Source organism: Salvelinus alpinus, chromosome 14 (genome assembly GCF_045679555.1).
Source record: "Salvelinus alpinus chromosome 14, SLU_Salpinus.1, whole genome shotgun sequence".
In the NCBI taxonomy this organism is placed as follows: domain Eukaryota; kingdom Metazoa; phylum Chordata; class Actinopteri; order Salmoniformes; family Salmonidae; genus Salvelinus; species Salvelinus alpinus.
The window spans coordinates 33,764,580-33,784,824 of NC_092099.1; the positions used below are offsets into that span (position 1 = coordinate 33,764,580).

A 20,245-nucleotide genomic window follows, 5' to 3' on the forward strand; every position below is an offset into this window, starting at 1 on the left:
TTGTTGTGAGCACTGAGGGAACTATGCTCTTGGCCAGATGATTCTGCATCTTTGTTGCGTTCTTCACATATGATTTGGCACAGTATTTGCAAATGTACACTGCTTTTCCTTCTACATTAGCTGCAGTGAAATGTCTCCACACATCAGATTGTGCACGTGGCATTTCCTGTAAAGATTAGAAGAAAGATAAGTTTAAAAAAAAACGGAAGTCCATGTACAAATAAATTAGTTAAACAGTTAGATTAAACAACTCCTTTGTAAGATGTTTTAAAATTAAACTTGTATGGAAACAAGTGAATTAACACTCAGTTAAAAGGGTCATGCAAGTGAAAACCCACATGGTAGCAAAAACTAACTAGCAGAAATTGTTAAGTTATAAATGATTTGAACACACTTTGCTGTAGGCTGCTATTTACTAGTTTACAAAGAATCATGTATGTCATATAAAATATATTCACCCCACCCAGTATTGTAATCAAAACTTGCCAGAAAGCATGTAGTCCTTGGCTCAGACAGTGTAGTAGTGTGGGCTCAATAGCATCTCATTATTGTGCAAGATCTTGAGAATCTGTACATGTGATGGAAGAATGCACTGTGCATGCAGAGGGTTGCAATTCCATTGAATTTGGGATAGTTTCACCAAAATATGCCACAACCTAGAATTGCCTTGTGTATCCCTCAAAAAAGGTTCACTATTATAAGTAAACTTTTTGATGAATTTAAGCAAAATCCCAGGCTTAACTTCCCATCAAAAATTTCTGGAAAAATTCCAGAAATTTACTGGAAAGTTTCTGACCCTTTGCAAAGGGTCTGAATACTTATGTAAATAAGGTATTTCTGTTTTAAATTTTTAATGTTGCAAACATTCCTAAAAACCTGTAGATTGATGAGGGAAAAATTACATTTAATCCATTTTAGAACAAGGCTGTAACGTAACAAAATGTGGAAAAAGGAAAGGGGTCTGAATATTTTCTGAATGCACTGTATACCAAATGGTGTTCAGAAGTGACTTGTGACAGCCACACCCTTGTTGAACTTTGAATCGTGTGGATGTATGTATGTACTATACTGTATGTTAATCTGTTGTTTTGTCTTCCTTCCCTCCATGTTCTCTCCTGACCTGCCCTTTTGCTGCCCACCTGTAGGTGAGTTCCCTTATGCCATTACATTAAACAGTGAAATATGTAGTTAGTAGGGTCGTTTCACAAATGAGTGCCTTTTGTGTCCCTTTGATATTATAAATAGAAATTGTGCACCAATACTGCATTCCAAAAGCCTGTTATATTAAATAGTGCCCTTTAATATAGACCACATGGAAAGTTCAATATTCAATATATGAATAAAGGCTTGGTAAAGTGCAAAAATTGCAGCATTTTCACATGTCCCTCCATCAACCCTGTCAATATTTTAATCCACTTAATCCCAAAATGTCTCTAAATTTGACCGTCACTGTAAAGCCTTAGTTATTTTGTTGCTTTGACAGTAATTTCTGAAGATTATTATTTATTTAATGTGATTAGTGATTCATTTATGTCTGTCCCTTATTTTAAGGTCAACCCTGTTACGTGAACTGAACTCTCGTTTTAATATGGTGAAACTATACATTTTTAAAAAGGAAATTGGAAAGAAACATCGAACATATTATAGTCTAATCATTGAGTAAAAGCAGGTGAGCTGGTTCTATGCTTTTCGGCAATTTTGTGGCGGAAAACTGAGCGGGTCGAGCATAACACGTCAAATCTGTTGCCCGTTGATACAGGCTAGAAATGTTTGAACAATTTCATTTTTTGACCATAGCTGTGTTTGTATAATCATGCTAACTGCACTAACCTTACTATTTGTCACCTAAATTGAGTATGTAGTATGCTTATTGGTCATAGTATGGATATAGTAAGTATGCCAAAAGTTCCCGGATGTCGTACTACATATACAAGCAGTGGGCACTATATTTCCGTGCTTTTAGGGCCCATAATGCAATTCTTAAGGCAATGAGCGTAGCTTCGCAATATTTTCGGATTTGAAGAAAATTGAGGTAAATATGCAGCTGAAGTCCGATGAGAGCGGATACAAATTCATTGCTTTAACTAATTATGACAAATGTTAAGAAAATGTTGAGCAATGAAATAAACTAATGACTTTTGAAGTAAGTTACATTATGTTGACTGACAATTTGTTAGCTACGCTAGCCTTACAAACCGCATAGCATGTCATTACAGCAGTTGCTTGGTATGTTAGCTACTAATACATCAAACTTGCCAGTTTAACTATATGCTATGTAACTGCCCAAAGTTTATTCAGTTGAATATTCACGTAATTCTTAGCTTAGCTAAGTGGTATATTTGTTGTGCGTTCTCAATGGACATTGTTAATGAAGTCGTAAGATGTCTAGCTAGTAATTTGTTATGGTAACAAGCTAGCAAGAAGTTGCATAGCAACAGCATCAACTTCCAGTTGACAGACGAAGCGCTAGTACACTCAACTGAAAGGATACCGTTTGTTTACAGTATACTAAAATGAACTAATAGTATGTAGTGTATATACTCATCAAGTATGTAGAATACAGTATGGGTATTTGAATACAGCTCATGACAATGTTAAAATCTAACTTTTTTTTTTACACTCCTCAAAAGACACCAAATTGGTGAAATGAGCCAGTAATGTTAAGACTTCACTCTGACCACTTGACTGTAGTTTGGCAGGGTTGACCAGTGATGGCATTAGATGGTAGCCTAAATGGCCACAAGCCCCATCCAGCCCTGTGCTAATACTTACTGCTGCGGGCATCTGGTTAAAGCATCCTAACTGGCCTGCAGTGTTGTGATGCTGTAATAGGGCCTGTCCTTTAGAACAGTCAGTCACAGCTGACCGGTTCAAACCTGTTCTGCTCTGCATCTGCCCCCGCACCACAGCTATATCTCTCGCTCCATCCTTCTAGCTTTCTCTTTCTCTGTTCCTCTCTCTTTCTTTGTCCCTCTGACCTCTGGGCTTTCAATATCATAATATAAACAAACTCTGAAATGCGCACAGCGTCTCCATTGGCCTCAACAGTAGTATCCAGGCTAGAGGTTGTATCTGTGAGTGTGTTACTGCCCAGGACACAGGTCAGTCTGAGTTAACTAGCACAGGAAGACCTTTCTGAAGGTTTCTGTGAAAGTAGCATATCCGGAGATGGACTCACTCTCCTCTGTGTTAGTGGTCCAAAAATAGTGCATTAGTATAGTGACCCCTTGACTTTTGCCACATTTTGTTACGTTGCAGCCTTTATTCTAAAATGGACTAAACTGGCAATGGATTAAATAAAAATGTCCTCATCAATCTACACACAATACCCCATAATGACAAAGCGAAAACCGCTGTTTTGAAATTAACAATTATTATTTATTTTTTTAAACATGAACTTATTTACATAAGTATTCAGACCCTTTACTATGAGACTCAAAATTGAGCTCAGGTGCATCCTGTTTCCATTGATCATCCTTGATGTTTCTACAACTTGGTTGGAGTCCACCTGTGGTAAATTCAATTGATTGGACATGATTTGGAAAGGCACACACCTGTCTATATAAGATCCCACAGTTGACAGTGCATGTCAGCAAAAACCAAGCAATGAGGTTGAAGGAATTGTCCGTAGAGCTCCGAGACAGGATTGTCGGCACAGATCTGGAGAAGGGTACCAAAAATGTTCTGCAGCTTTGAAGGTCCCCAAGAACACAGTGGCCTCCATCATTCTTAAATGGAAGTAGTTTGGAACCACCAAGACTCTTCCTAGAGCTGGCCGCCCGGCCAAACTAAGCAATCAGGGGAGAAGGGCCTTGGTCAGGGAGGTGACCAAGAACCCGATGGTCACTTTGACAGAGCTCCAGAGTTTCTTGGTGAAGATGGGAGAAACTTCCAGAAGGACAACCTTCTCTGCAGCACTCCACCAATCAGACAGAAGCCAGTCCTCAGTAAAAGGCACATGACAGCCTGCTTGGAGTTTCCCAAAAGACACCTAAAGGACTCTGACCATGAGAAACAAGATTCTCTGGTCTGATGAAACCAAGATTTAGCTCTTTGGCCTGAATGCCAAGCGTCACGTCTGGAGGAAACCTGGCACCATCCCTACGGTGAAGCATGATGGTGGCAGCATCATGCTGTGGGGATGTTTTTCAGTGGCAGGGACTGAGATGAACGGCGCAAAGTACAGAGATCTTTGATGAAAACCTCCTCCAGAGTGCTCAGGACCTCAGACTGGGGCAAAGGTTCACCTTCCAACAGGACAATGACCCGAAGCACACAGCCAAGACAACGCAGGTGTGTCTTCGGGACTAGTCTCTGAACGTCCTTGAGTGTCCCAGCCAGAGCCCGGACTTGAACCCGATTGAACATCTCTGGAGAGACCTGAAAATAGCTGTGCAGCAGTGCTCCCCATCTAACCTGACAGAGCTTGAGCGGATCTGCAGAGAATAATGGGAGAAACTCCTCATATACAGGTGTGCCAAGCTTGTAATGTCATACCCAAGAAGACTCTAGGGTGTAATCGCTGCCAAAGGTGCTTCAACAAAGTACTGAGTAAAGGGTCTGAATACTTATGTAAATGTGGTATTTCAGTTTATTTTGAATAATTGGTTAAACATTTCTTAAAACCTGTTTTTGATTTGTCCTTATGGGGTATTGTGTGTAGATTGATGAGGGGGGAAAAATTCATCCATTTTAGAATAAGTATGTAACGTAACAAAATGTGGAAAAAGTCAAGTGGTCTGAATACTTCCCGAATGCACTGTACACACTCAAGGTGTGTATATCCCAGTCCATGTATGGATCTGCAGCCACTGAGCTATGTGTTTTCTGTAGGATTAAGCGGTGCTTATGTTAGCCCTCTGTCATCACTGCCTTTGGCCTGATGCAGTCTCTCTAGTTATTCCACTCGCTTCTTCCTCTCTCTCTGAACATCTTATAAGATACAACAGCACACACGGGAAGGAGAGGGGTCAGGGCCTGTAGTCCTACAGGCCAGGGTTTAGCTGTATATCCGCACAGAATGAACTTCCATGATCAACTTCTCTGAAGCGGCAGATAAGCAAAGCTCAGGTGTTGGTCAACTGATGTCTTTAACTCAAGACCAGAAACAGAGAGAAAGGATAATGGTTAGAGGTCTGTACTACACACCTTTTATAGTTAGCATCAATCATCCAATTTCCTGAAAGGGCTATTCAAGTGTGTTAGTTGGTGCTTAAGTGAAAGTGTAGCAGTTGTCACACTAACAACTACTCTATAGGTTTACACCTACAGATACACACGGGGAATACCGGAGGATTTGAGGGAGAAGTAATGACTCTAATTTGGAAATGATGTAATTTCTCCTATATTCTGGGATGACAGACACCTATGGAGACGGGGGTATTGGAGCTCGTAATCAGTAAACTCGTTCAGGGAGCTAAGCGCTATTATTATATAACATGGACCACCGCTTGTTTCATTACTGTACACTATTTGCTACTAGCATTAGGCCCTTAGTTAACCCACTTCATGTCAAGTCCCTGTCATATAATGTGCAGATAGTTACTCATTATTAGGCTATACTGTAGCATGTCAGAGAAGCAGTGAGGAAAAAGCCATATTCAAATCCTCTCAGAAGAGATGCTCTGCATGCTGTGGCTTTTTATCTGCACATTATAGGACGTGTGTTTGTGGCTCTGGGCAGTAGCTCATGTGTTCTGTCTGTGTGTGCATGAGTATAGTCTGATAGAGCCATAAGGGTGTATATCACTGAGCCCCAGCAGTTCATGTCTCTGTGAGAGGGTATGGATGGGTAGGGCTGGCTGGTAAGCTGGCAGTGGACAGAAGCTAGGTCCTCTCTACCCTCTGCTCTCTGCTGTGTCATGGAGCTGTAGGTTGGAAAGCTCTTTGGCTGTGTCTTTCTCTCTCTCTCCCTCCCTTTCTTTCTCTCTTCTTCCAAACCGGATTGTTGCTGTTCCCCACCACTGTTCCAGTCAGAAGATGGAGAGAGCAGTCATCAGCTGACCAGACAGATAGACAGCTGAGGAGCGGGATGGATGGGAGGGAAGCAGGGGGAGGTTGTTGAGTGGTTGTGGGAAAACAACATACACTACCGTTCAATAGTTTGGGGTCACTTAGAAATGTCCTTGTTTTTGAAAGATAAGCACATTTTGTTGTCCATTAAAATGACATCAAATTGATCAGAAATACAGTGTAGACATTAATGTTGTAAATTACTATTGTAGCTGGAAACGGCAGATAAAAAAATATATATACTTTTTAAAGGGAAAATCTACATAGGCGTACAGAGGCCCGTTATCAGCAATCAATCAATCAAATGTATTTATAAAGCCCTTCTTACATCAGCTGAGGTCACAAAGTGCTGTGCAGAAACCCAGCCTAAAACCCCAAACAGCAAGAAATGCAGGTGTAGAAGCACGGTGGCTAGGAAAAACTCCTTAGAAAGGCCAGAACCTAGGAAGAAACCTAGAGAGGAACCAGGCTATGAAGGGTGGCCAGTACTCTTCTGGCTGTGCCGGGTGGAGATTATAACAGAACATGGCCAAGATGTTCATAGATGACCAGCACGGTCAAATAATAATCACAGTGGTTGTCTAGAGTGCAACAGGTCAGCACCTCAGAAGTAAATGTCAGTTGGAATTTCATAGCCGATCATTCAGAGTATCTCTACTGCTCCTGCTGTCTCTAGAGAGTTGAAAACAACAGGTCTGGGACAGGTAGCACGTCCGGTGAACAGGTCAGGGTTCCATAGCCGCAGGCAGAGAAGTTGAAACTGGAGCAGCAGCACGGCCAGGTGGACTGGGTACAGCAAGGAGTCATCAGGCCAGGTAGTCCTGAGGCATGGTCCTAGGGCTCAGGTACTCCGAGAGAAAGAAAGAGAGAAAAGGAGAGAAAGGGATCATTAGAGAGAGCATACTTAAATTCACACAGGACACCGGATTAGACAGGATAAATACTCCAGATATAACAGACTGACCCTAGCCATCTTTAGACTAGTTGAGTATCTGGAGCATCAGCATTTGTGGGTTCGATTACATGCTCAAAATGGCCAGAAACAAAGAACTTTCTTCTGAAACTTGTCAGTCTATTCTTGTTCTGTGAAATGAAGGCTATTCCATGTGAGAAATTGCCGAGAAACTGAAGATCTGGTACAACGCTGTGTACTTCTCCCTTCACAGAACAACGCAAACTGGCTCTAACCAGAATAGAAAGAGGAGTGGGAGGCCCCGGTGCACAACTGAGCAAGAGGACAAATACATTAGGGTCTAGCTTGAGAAACAGATTCCTCAAGTCCTCAACTGGCAACTTCATTAAATAGTACCCGCAAGACACCAGTCTCAACGTCAACAGTGAAGAGGCGACTCCGGGATGCTCTGGCCACCCTTCATAGAGTTTAAATGTATTTGGCTTGTGTGTAAACGTATGTAAACTTCCCGACTCTAGATATTCCATAAAGAAAATCAGCCGTTTCCAGCTACAATAGTCATTTACAACATTAACAATGTCTACACTGTATTTTTTTTATATGTTTTTTTTTAAGTTTACCCCCTTTTCTCCCCAATTTCGTGGTATCCAATTGTTAGTAATTAATATCTTGTCTCATCGCTAAAACTCCCGTACGGGCTCGGGAGAGACGAAGGTCGAAAGCCATGCGTCCTCCGAAACACAACCCAACCAAGCCGCACTGCTTCTTAACACAGCGCGCCTCCAACCCGGAAGCCAGCCGCACCAATGTGTCGGAGGAAACACCGTGCACCTAGCTACCTTGGTTAGCGCGCACTGCCCCCGGCCCGCCATAGGAGTCGCTGGTGCGCGATGAGACAAGGATATCCTTACCGGCCAAACCCTTTGTGCGTCGCCCCACGGACCTCCCGGTCGCGGCCGGCTGCGACAGAGCCTGGGCACGAACCCAGAGTCTCTGGTGGCACAGCTAGCGCTGCGATGCAGTGCCCTTGACCACTGCGCCACCCGGGAGGCCTCTACACTGTATTTCTGATCAATTTAATGTTGTTTTAATGGGCCAAATATTTGCTTTTATTTAAAAATGGACATTGGCAAGCGACCTCAAACTTTTGAACGGTAGTGTAAATCTGGTAGTTTAGTAAGTGTTGGGACAATAGGGGTTAGAATGGGGACGTTCTAGTTGAAGAGATTACAGATCAACACTAGAACTTTCTGTAAGGACTGGCCTCACTTCTCTGAAATATCAGACTTTGGACTTTACAGTCAGTGTACTTCACTAACTTCACTATTCTGTCTTCTCTCTTGTGTATGTGAGTGGGGGAGGGGCTGTGTGTTTTAGTGCAGTATTTATGCTCTGAAGCTGCTCTCTGTTACCAAGAGGGATTACTCTTGTTCAGTAGAACATGAGCTGCACAGGAGTACACAGCACATCACACAAACATGAACAGCCACACGCATGAACACACATGCATTAACACACACACCTCATTTAACAGAGAAACATTCCTTATGCAGGAACACAATGTCCCCAATTTATAGGACATTTGACGCGTGTCTCTATTGCATTTCAGTGGATATGGGTAAAGCTGTTGGCTGGTTTACACTCTACATGAACTGTACACGTCTGCCCTCCGATTAACCCTCTTATGGCAATATGAATGTAAGGGATGTGTGTGTGAGAGAGCCTGTGTGTGGCGCATTGGTCTGTGAATCTGTGTGAATCCTATCAGTTGATTACTGACAGTATATTGATGAGGACCTGTGCTATGTTACATCACTTACAAATACTGTTCTTTTTTGATGACTTTTCAGCTTTTATATTCCAGGAAATAAAAACTATTGATAGTGTACAGTATGTACTAGATGGTGGATTATGATCTGTTATCTGGTAGTGTGAAGTCCTGGTCTGTTTGGAAACAATCAAACCACCCATCTGTCCCATCTGTGTTTGGGTATGTGCGGACAGTAAGTGTCCTGAAGATAAGTGTGTGTGTGTCTCCTGAGGTTAATAGTGTGAAAGTGCCAACCAATCATGTTTGATTAAGACTATCATGCCGGGGGTCCACATAACGCACTATAACATGACTATGTGACTGACCCAAACAGCACATAGTCATGTGATTGTACAGTAAGTGTACAGTATCATACATCCAGCTCAGCCCTCCCAGTTCACTCAACTGCTGGAGTGGAAGTAATGTTCTGGCTTGACTAGCCGTCTGGAGCTAGAACATCATGTTCCAGGCCAATGTACAGATCCCCCTCCTCTCTTCCTTCTTTCGCTTTCCTCTATCCTCATTGCCCCCTCTTTCTCTCCCATCGCCCCAAATTGGACAGCTCTGCTATTGTCTCTGGGGATAAGCCCCAGTTCACACCGCAGTGACCGCACACACGCACAAACACACACTAGAGTGGTCCAGCCGTGTTGATGGTTGCGTGTGGAGGGGAACATCAGTTGGTTCTAGGCTCCAGTAAAGGCTTCTAACATCATCCCCCCCCATGTGTCACTTCTCATCAACAGCCCAGTGACTCCACACAAAGACTGATGAGGGAGACTACTGTTACAGCCGCAGGCACGACTGACTCTCGCTCTCTTTCTCCCTCTTTCTGTCCCCCTCTCATTCCCTCTCCCTTTCTGTCCCCTCTCTCTGTCTCTCTCTGCTTTCTCTATATTCTGTCTTTTGCCCCTCTTTTCATGGTTCATGTAAGAATCTCTAGTCTTTCTGCAGCTTTCTCTTTGAGCGTATTCAAAATGTCTTTGAGCGGTGCATTGTGCCCCAGAATGATGTGTGGGAGTGTTTTGTGTGTGTTAGACCTGCTAATGCCTGGTTTCACTTTACATTAGTCATACCTGTGGCCTTTGTTTTTCTCACACACATCTATGTAATGGCCGCTGTGTGGATCAGCACACGCTTTGTCAGACACCTCTCATTGGGCTGAGAATTGCTAGGGAACTCACGATACAATATTGTCACGATGCTTACAGTTGAAGTCGGAAGTTTACATACACTTAGGTTGGAGTCATTAAAACTTGTTTTTCAACCACTCCACAAATTTCTTGTTAACAAACTATAGTTTTGGCAAGTCGGTTAAGACATATTCTTTGTGCATGACACAAGTAATTTTTACAACAGTTGTTTACAGAGATTATTTCACTTATAATTCACTGTATCACAATTCCAATGGGTCAGACGTTTACATACACTAAGTTGACTGTGCCTTTAAACAGCTTGGAAAATTCCAGAAAATGATGGCATGGCTTTAGAAGCTTCTGATAGGCAGATTTACATCATTTGAGTAATTTGGAGGTGTACCTGTGGATGTATTTCAAAGCCTACCTTCAAACTCAGTGCCTCTTTGCTTGACATCATGGGAAAATCAAAAGAAATGAGCCAAGACCTCCACAAGTCTGGTTCATCCTTGGGAGCAATTTCCAAACGCCTGAAGGTACCACGTTCATCTGTACAAACAATAGTACGCAAGTATAAACACCATGGGACCACGCAGCCGTCACACCGCTCAGGAAGTAAACGCGTTCTGTCTCCTAGAGATGAACGTACTTTGGTGTGTGGAAAGTGCAAATCAATCCCAGAACAACAGCAAAGGACCTTGTGAAGATGCTGGAGGAAACGGGTACAAAAGTATTTATATCCACAGTAAAACAAGTCCTATATCGACATAACCTGAAAGGCCGCTCAGCAAGGAAGAAGCTACTGCTCCAAAATTGCCATGAAAAAGCCAGACTACGGTTTGCAACTGCACATGGGGAAAAAGATTGTACTTTTTGGAGAAATGTCCTAAGGTCTGATGAAACAAAAATAGAACTGTTTGGCCATAATAACCATCGTTATGTGTGGAGGAAAAAAGGGGAGTCTTCCAAATGGACAATGACCCCAAGCATACTTTGAAGTTGTGGCAAAATGGCTTAAGGACAACAAAGTAAAGGTATTGGAGTGGCCATCACAAAGCCCTGACCTCAATCCCATAGAAAAGTTGTGGGCAGAACTGAAAAAGGGTGTGCGAGCAAGGAGGCCTACAAACCTGACTCAGTTACACCAGCTCTGCCAGGAGGAATGGGCCAAAATTCACCCAACGTATTGTGGGAAGCTTGTGGAAGGCTACCCAAAATACTTGACCCAAATTAAACAATTTAAAGGCAATGCTACCAAATACTAATTGAGTGTATGTAAACTTCTGACCCACTTGCAATGTGATGTTAAAAATAAAAGCTGAAATAAATCATTCTCTCTACTATTATTCTGACATTTCACATTCTTAAAATAAAGTGGTGATCCAAACTGACCTAAGACAGTACATTCTTACTAGGATTAAATGTCAGGAATTGTGAAAAACTGAGTTGAAATGTAGTTGGCTAAGGTGTATGTAAACTACCGACTTCAGCTGTAGGTGCCAATACAATATTTATTGCGATTCTCTCGATTCCGTATGTATTGCGACTCGATATTGCGATTTGATGTTTCAAACATATTGTTCACTATATGTTTGACGAGAGAGCATGAGAAACGAGTTTTGATTAGTGAAGTAAATAAAAGTGCTGCAAACATGTTGGCTTAATATTTAAAAAGAAGATGAAGTACATGCTATAGGATGAAACATACTGGCGTTTTTGCACATGTACAGCCGAATAGCTTACGCTACCTAATCATCCCCAGCTTACAATCAGCTCATTCATCGCCCCTCTCCCCTGTAACTATTCCCCTGGTCGTTGCTGTAAATGAGAATGTGTTCAGTCAACTTACCTGGTAAAATAAGGGTTAAATAAATAAACCTACAGTAGCAAGTTTATTATTTGTATCTTTCTTTTTTATATAATCGATACTTGGAGTAAGATATCGATATATCATCCCGAAATAATATGACGATATGTAACTATCGATTTCTCCCCCCCATCACTACTATCCAGTGATCCCTATCAGACCATACATACACATAGCAGAGCACCTTTGAGAACTCAGCTTAGTAAACCTGTACGTATCTTAGTAATGTTTGGGGATATTTGTTGAATGGTGGGCTGTAAAACGCCATCTGAACCTTTTCATGAACTATTGGATCCACTTGACCACATGTTACATATGGGAATTACTATAAACTAGGAATGTAACATTTTACCCGGTTTGTCCCCGGTTCAAATGTTTAAGAGATGTCTGTGGGAGCCCAAACCAATCCAAATTAAGCATGCATCGGTCAGAAAACAGATTATTATATTAGGAATTGACCGTTTTTACTCATTCAGATTTTATTTAGGTTGTTCAGGTTCACAGTAAGAAAATAGTTTTGGTAATTTTGCTTTAAACAGTTTGTGTATTTGGTCATTTTTACATGTACAGGGTAATTTCGTAAAGGACAGCTATAAATTTGCTTTCACGGAACAAGCTCTCCTAACTTTACAAACGTTCTAACCATTCGCTTTCGAGAACAGGGTAAAATCCAAAGGTGCATTATATGAATTGGCTAAATTCCATGCTAATTCCTAAATATAAATATTGACTTACTGTAATACTATCTCAAAACATTTTCAATCTGCAAAAATGACAAGTTAATCAGTGGGTGATGGCGAGACAATAGTGGTAGGCCTGATTACCAACAATGATGAGACGGGGAGGTGAGAGCCCTGGCGGAAGGGTGCCAGGAAAATAACCTCTCCCTCAACGTCAACAAAATGAAGGGGCTGATTGTGGACTACAGGTGATAGCAGAGAGAGCACACCCCATCCACATTGACGGGGCCGCAGTGGAGAGGGTCCAAGCTTCAGATTCCTCTGTGTGCACATTACTGACAACCTGAAATGGTGCCTTCATGCAACAGCGCCTCTTCAACCTCAGGAGGCTGAAGAAGTTCAGCTTGGCCCCTAGGACCCTCACAAATTTTTACACCATTCAGAGCATCCTGTCAGGCTGTATCACCGCCTGATACAACAATTGCACCGTCCGCAACTGCCGTGCTCTCCAGAGGCTGGTGCGGTCAGCCCAACACATCGCACGGGGAACAGGATCCATGTACTTCATACACATCTATCTCTCTCCGCCTCTCTGAGATGGTGTAACGTGCTGATGCGGTGTATCTGGTCCATTCTTCTTTGTTGAGAGAGAGCTGGAGAGAGCAGGACTCAACTCTGTTGTGTGACCTGCTGCTCTCATTCCAAATATGTCGAATGGCACCTGTCTCTCTCCTTCTCCCTTTCTACATCTATTTCATGTAGAAGCTGATGGACATTCTCCAAATCTCTTTCACAAAATAAATGGCATCACCATCATAGTCAGTGAATGGTTTAGGACTTGCTATTTATAAACTGGTCGTTGTGTAAGAAGTAGGCTACACATTCATACACGTTGGGTTGACATATATACACACACACACACACACACACACAGATGGTAAGGATCAGACTGGCAGATCAGGGGTAGCATCTTTAGCCCACTATTTCCCAAATCCCAAATGTACCAAACAATAGAATATGACTGGATCAATCCCCTCAGGGTTAATTTAACCAGGCATAATCAGCAACACAATTACAATACAGTATGTTGCTCTATAACATACTGTGTTCCACCCCATCACCATCTGTGGGCCTTCACTTGAGTTTACCAACCAATCACAGCACTTGTAGACATAAAATGTGTCTTAATCAATATGGTATAAGTTATTAGATGGCTTATTAAGTGTGTGTAGTCAGTTGCGTGTGAAAGAGGTTGATGTCCCATCATGGGTCAAGTCTGTATTCTTCAGGCTAATGTAAACTGCCCCAGTTGGACATCTGAACAATAGAAAGCCCACTCTGACTCAGGCCTCAGTGTATTTGAACAGGTAAATCCCTCTGCTTTGTCCTTGTCTGTGTTGTTGTTCCCCTAACCCAGGCTGCTGGCTGACTAAGTTTGCAGACGCGTGTGTGTGTGTTGTACTCTTTCTGTGTGTGCAGGCGTTAAGCCCCCCATTAGCTCACCCTGTTGATGAGAAGTGACAGGATAAGACCTGGCTCAAATACAGGGGCCAGACTCGGCCCTCCTGACATACCCTGCCTTTGGGGGGGGGGGGGGGGGGGACAGGGGAGGCCAGGGGTCTCCTAAACACAGAGGGGGGTCCAAAACCACCCTGGAGGAAGGGAGAGGGCGAGTGAGAAGAGGTGAATGTTTGGAGGACGGTGGAGTAGCGTGAGAATGGTATCCACCTCTTGTCTGTTGGAGGGTAGTAGACCCAGGGCTCACCAGGGAGGGAAGGAGAGAGGGAAAGGGGAGGATAGGAGGAGGAGAAGTGCTCATCAGGGAAGAAGCTAATCTGTTTTGATGGTTTATGTAACACTAGGTCACATGACTGCACGCAGTACTGTGATGTCACAGGTGCCCTACTCTTGTTTTTGCTCAATCAGTCGCTAGTTCGCCTGCCTTGGAGAAGCACACAGAGGCTAGAGACATACATACGCAGCCCTGGCTTGTCCCCACATCTGCACCAATTCTCTCCAGACTGGTGGAACTCAGAGAAGGAATATACAGTGATTTTAAGAGAGAGAAAGGGACCAAGGGACTAGAAAATAGGAATATATCTGATTCTATTGGAGGAGAGTTGACGGACAGCCCGATGAGAGAGCTGGTGGTCCGGGTGCAAAGCCGGGACGAGATGGCCATGAAGCTGTTGTTCAGGGAACTGGAGCAACACCTCAAGAGGTAAACGAAGACTCATACTGGAGCTAAACAATGCTCACTTAGTCCTCCCTTACTGGAGCTAGTCTACTGTTGACAATACCTACCTAGTCTCTTTGTCTACCGTGTCTGCTAACAACAGGGTTAGTCTCTTAATACTGTAACTGAAGAGGTATAGACTCTGTCTGTCTGCTCCAACTGTACAGGAGTCTGGAAACAAGCCAATGGAAGGAAGACACTAAGCTGCATTGTCTCTATTGCTCTTGGCTTTGTCAGTCTAACCAGTGGTTTAACGATTGGTATTACTTATTCGATTTGAAACATGGATGGTGATTTAGATTTAATACAGTTGTAGAATTGGAATGTGCGCATGTCAGTATTTAAAAAAATTGACTGTATGATAATGTTATGGAAAAACTATGTATGGTACATAGTAAAGATATTATGTAGGGTAAGGGTAAATTGTTTGTCATGTTTTTTACAGAACAAAATTAACTTAAGCAGGGCAGATATTGTGTATGCTTTTGTGTGTTGATAGTTGTGTGCATGTTCAGTTGTTTTAGTAGTTGCATGGTTTAGGGGACTGATGTTGTCACTTTGTCAGTTGACAGTTTGATGGTTGCTTAGTTGTTGCCTGCTGGTTGCATGGTATTGGTCAGTATGTAGTTGTTGCATGCATGCATGATGTAGGTGAGTCTATTGGATTGGGGCCAGATCAGATCCGTACTGTGTCTTCAGTAGGTCTTCTACCTAACCATGTACGATGCAGCAATATGGCACAAAGTACATCGTCAAAATGTAGGTTAGCTTATCTTAGATATGTGTTTAACATCATCTACCATGCCACCATCACATTGAATGGACAAGAGAAGCAATATTGTCAGAATTGGTGTGCGAGTACATTAACTAAGTTAGTAAGTAAGCCTTGTCTGAGACATTAACTGTTTGTAATTTTTCTATTATATATATTCTTGGAGTTAAGGGTAGGGTTTATTTTATACACAGTTTAAGTCGGAGGTTTACATACACCTTAGACAAATACATTTAAACTCAGTTTTTCACAATTCCTGACATTTAATCCCAGTAAACATTCCCTGTCTAATGTCAGTTAGGATCACCACTTTATTTTAAGAATGTGAAATGTCAGAATAATAGTGGAGAGAATGATTTATTTCAGCTTTTATTTATTTCACATTCCCAGTGGGTCAGAAGTTTACATACACTCAATTAGTATTTGGTAGCATTGCCTTTAAATTGTTTAACTTGGGTCAAATGTTTTGGGGAGCCTTCCACAAGCTTCCCACAATAAGTTGGGTGAATTTTGGCCCATTCCTCCAGGCAGAGCTGGTGTAACTGAGTCAGGTTTGTAGGCCTCCTAGCTCGCACACACTTTTTCAGTTCTGCCCACAACTTTTCTATGGGATTGAGGTCAGGGCTTTGTGATGGCCACTCCAATACCTTGACTTTGTTGTCCTTAAGCCATTTTGCCACAACTTTGGAAGTATGCTTGGGGTCATTGTCCATTTGGAAGACCCATTTGCGACCAAACTTTAACTTCCTGACTGATGTCTTGAGATGTTGCTTCAATATATCCACATAATTTTCCTGCATCATGATGCCATCTATTTTGTGAAGTGCACCAGTCCCTCCTGCAGCAAAGCACCCCCACAGCATGATGCTGCCACCCCCGTGCTTCACAGTTGGGATGGTGTTCATCGGCTTGCAAGCCTCCCGCTTTTTCCTCCAAACATAACGATGGTCATTATGGCCAAACAGTTCTATTTTTTGTTTCATCAGACCTGAGGACATTTCTCCAAAAAGTACGATCTTTGTCCCCATGTGCAGTTGCAAACCGTAGTCTGGCTTTTTTTATGGCGGTTTTGGAATAGTGGCTTCTTCCTTGCTGGGCGGCCTTTCAGGCTATGTTGATATAGGACTCGTTTTACTGTGGATATAGATACTTTTGTACCCGTTTCTTCCAGCATCTTCACAAGGTCCTTTGCTGCTGTTCTGGGATTGATTTGTACTTTTCGCACCAAAGTACGAGGAGACCGAACGAGTCTCCTTCCTGAGCGGTATGACGGCTGCGTGGTCCCATGGTGTTTATACTTGCGTACTATTGTTTGTAGAGATGAACGTGGTACCTTCAGGCGTTTGGAAATTGCTCCCAAGGATGAGCCAGACTTGTGGAGGTCTACAATATTTTTTCTGAGGTCTTGGCTGTTTACTTTTGATTTTCCCATGATGTCAAGCAAAGAGGCACTGAGTTTGAAGGTAGGCCTTGAAATACATCCACAGGTACACCTCCAATTGACTGAAATTATGTCAATTAGCCTATCAGAAGCTTCTAAAGCCATGCCATCATTTTCTGGAATTTTCCAAGCTGTTTAAAGGCACAGTCAACTTAGTGTATGTAAACGTCTGACCCACTGGAATTGTGATATAGTGAATTATTAGTGAAATAATCTGTCTGTAAACAATTGTTGGAAAAATTACTTGTGTCATGCACAAAGAAGATGTCTTAACCGACTTGCCAAAACTATAATTTGTTAATAAGAATTTTGTGGAGTGGTTGAAAAACGAGTTTTAATGACTCCAACCTAAGTGTATGTAAACTTCTGACTTCAACTGTATTTTTTACCTTTATTTAAGGATCTGATCTGGCAAGTCAGTTAAGAACAAATTCTTATTTACAGTGACGACCTACCAGGGAACAGTGAGTTAACTGCCTTGTTCAGGGGCAGAATGACAGATTTTTACCTTGTCTTCTCTGGGATTCGATCCAGCAACCTTTCTGGCACAATGCTCTAACCACTAGGCTAACTGCTGCCCCAGGTAGAAAAAAGCACTTCTGTGATTGGAAAATGCTGGGACCAGGTAGTTACAGCCGACCTCCATTATATGTTGCTTGTCATTGGCTGGGGACCTACAGGTCAGTGAACAGAACATTGGTTAAGCACAGCTTCCTGGAAGCCTGTCCTAGTATGGCCCTAGTGCTTTATGAATGGAGCCCAGTATAGCTCAGGGCGAAGTAGCTTTGGTCGCTGTGTGTGTGTGGACTGAGGTCAGGCTGAGCACTTCCCAGGTATATATTTGGGTCTGTGTAATAGGTTAAAGCCACCTCCAGTCAAAGAGGACAGGAAGAGAGAACAGCGCATTGAGCCTCTTACTGAGCTGCAGGGCCTCAGTGGGAACAGTGCTGCTGTAATTAGGATCACTGTTGGATGGACTCAGTACAGTACTGGGCACCTCAGGCTAACCACAAGCCAAGTTCTGCTGAACTAGATAAGGTTTTGTGAATTGTGTGTAAAGATGGACGCCTTTCCTATGACTGAAGAGGGCACGACAAAATCTATTCCCCTCAGGAGACTGAAAAGATTTGGCATGGGTCCTCAGATCCTCAAAAGGTTTTACAGCTGCACCATCGAGAGTATCCTGACGGGTTGCATCACTGCCTGGTATGGCAACTGCTCGGCCTCCGACCGCAAGGCACTACAGAGGGTAGTGCGTACGGCCCAGTACATCACCGGGGCCAAGCTTCCTGCCATCCAGGACCTCTATACCAGGCAGTGTCAGAGGAATGCCCTAAAAAATTGTCAGACTCCAGCCACCCTAGACATAGACTGTTCTCTCTGCTACCGCACGGCAAGTGGTACCAGAGCGCCAAGTCTAGGTCCAAGAGGCTTCTAAACAGCTTCTACCCCCAAGCCATAAGACTCCTGAACATCTAGTCAAATGGCTACCCAGACTATTTGCATTGCCCCCCTCCCCCTATGCTGCTGCTACTCTGTTATTACCTAGGCATAGTCACTTTAATAGCTCTACCTACATGTACATATACTCAGCAAAAAAAAGAAACGTCCTCTCACTATCAACTGCGTTTATTTTCAGCAAACTTAACGTGTAAATATTTGTATGAACATAACAAGAATCAACACCTGAGACATAAACTGAACAAGTTCCACAGACATGTGACTAACAGAAATTGAATAATGTGTCCCTGAACAAAGGGGGGGTCAAAATCAAAAGTAACAGTCAGTATCTGGTGTGGCCACCAGCTGCATTAAGTACTGCAGTGCATCTCCTCCTCATGGACTGCACCAGATTTACCAGTTCTTGCTGTGAGATGTTACCCCACTCTTCCACCAAGGCACCTGCAAGTTTCCGGACATTTCTGGGGGGAATGGCCCTAGCCCTCACCCTCCGATCCAACAGGTCCCAGACGTGCTCAATGGGATTGAAATCTGGGCTCTTTGCTGGCCATGGCAGAACACTGACATTCCTGCCTTGCAGGAAATCACGCACAGAACGAGCAGTATGGCTGGTGGCATTGTCATGCTGGAGGGTCATGTCAGGATGAGCCTGCAGGAAGGGTATCACATGAGGGAGGAGGATGTCTTCCCTGTAACGCACAGCGTAGAGATTGCCTGCAATGACAACAGGCTCAGTCCGATGATGCTTTGACACACTGCCCCAGACCATGACGGACCCTCCACCTCCAAATCGATCCCGCTCCAGAGTACAGGCCTCAGTGTAACGCTCAGTCCTTTGATGATAAACGCGAATCCGACCATCACCCCTGGTGAGACAAAACCGTGACTCAACAGTGAACAGCAGTTTTTGCCAGTCCTGTCTGGTCCAGCGACGGTGGGTTTGTGCCCATAGGCGACGTTGTTGCCGATGATGTCTGGTGAGGACCTGCCTTACAACAGGCCTACAAGCCCTCAATCTAGCGCCTCTCAGCCTATTGCGGACAGTCTGAGCACTGATGGAGGGATTGTACATTCCTGGTGTAACTTGGGCAGTTGTTGTTGCCATCCTGTACCTGTCCCGCAGGTGTGATGTTTGGATGTACCAATCCTGTGCAGGTGTTGTTACATGTGGTCTGCCACTGTGAGGACTATCAGCTGTCCGTCCTGCCTCTCTGTAGCGCTGTCTTTGGCGTCTCACAGTACGGACATTGCAATTTATTGCCCTTGCCACATCTGCAGTCCTCATGCTTCCTTGCAGCATTCCTAAGGCACGTTCACGCAGATGAACAGGGACCCTGGGCATCTTTCTTTTGGTGTTTTTCAGAGTCAGTAGAAAGGCTTTTCAGTGTCCTACGTTTTCATAACTGTGACCTTAATTGCCTACCGTCTGTAAGCTGTTAGTGTCTTAACAACCGTTACAGAGGTACATGTTCATTAATTGAACAAGCATGGGAAACTGTGTTTAAACCCTTTACAATGAAGATCTGTGAAGTTATTTGGATTTTTACTAATTATCTTTGAAAGACAGGGTCCTGAAAAAGGGACGTTTCTTTTTTTGCTGAGTTTATTACCTCAATTAGCTCGACACCGGTGCCCCCACACATCAACTCTGTACCAGTACCCACTGTATATAGCCCCGCTATTGTTATATTACTGCTGTCTTTAAATATTTGTTTTAGGTATTTTCTTAAAACTGCGTTGTTGGTTAAGGGATTGTAAGTAAGCATTTCACTGTAAGGTCTACACCTGTTGTATTCGGCACATGTGACAAATAAAATGTGATGTGATAGATCTGTGAATAACTGGATGAAATGGTGGCCTTACTATGTAGTAGCCTGTTTTGTACATTTAGTATTGGATCTTAGTGCAGTTAAAAAA

The 20,245-nt window shown here is 43.2% G+C and overlaps 1 protein-coding gene across 2 annotated transcripts in view; it reads left to right on the plus strand.

Annotated features, from left to right (window-relative positions):
- The window catches only part of LOC139538815 (TSC22 domain family protein 1-like), a 99,118-nt gene that overhangs the window by 68,918 nt on the left and 9,955 nt on the right, over positions 1 to 20,245 (plus strand). Inside the window, exon 1 of one of the 2 annotated variants that reach the window (XM_071341286.1) lies at positions 14,366 to 14,639. The exons of the other annotated variant lie outside the window; for it this stretch is intronic. Within the exon in view, the coding sequence (XP_071197387.1) occupies positions 14,554 to 14,639 (86 nt within the window). The 5' untranslated portion in view covers positions 14,366 to 14,553. Of the gene's footprint in view, positions 1 to 14,365; positions 14,640 to 20,245 lie in introns of those variants that run through there. 2 annotated transcript variants of the gene reach the window in all.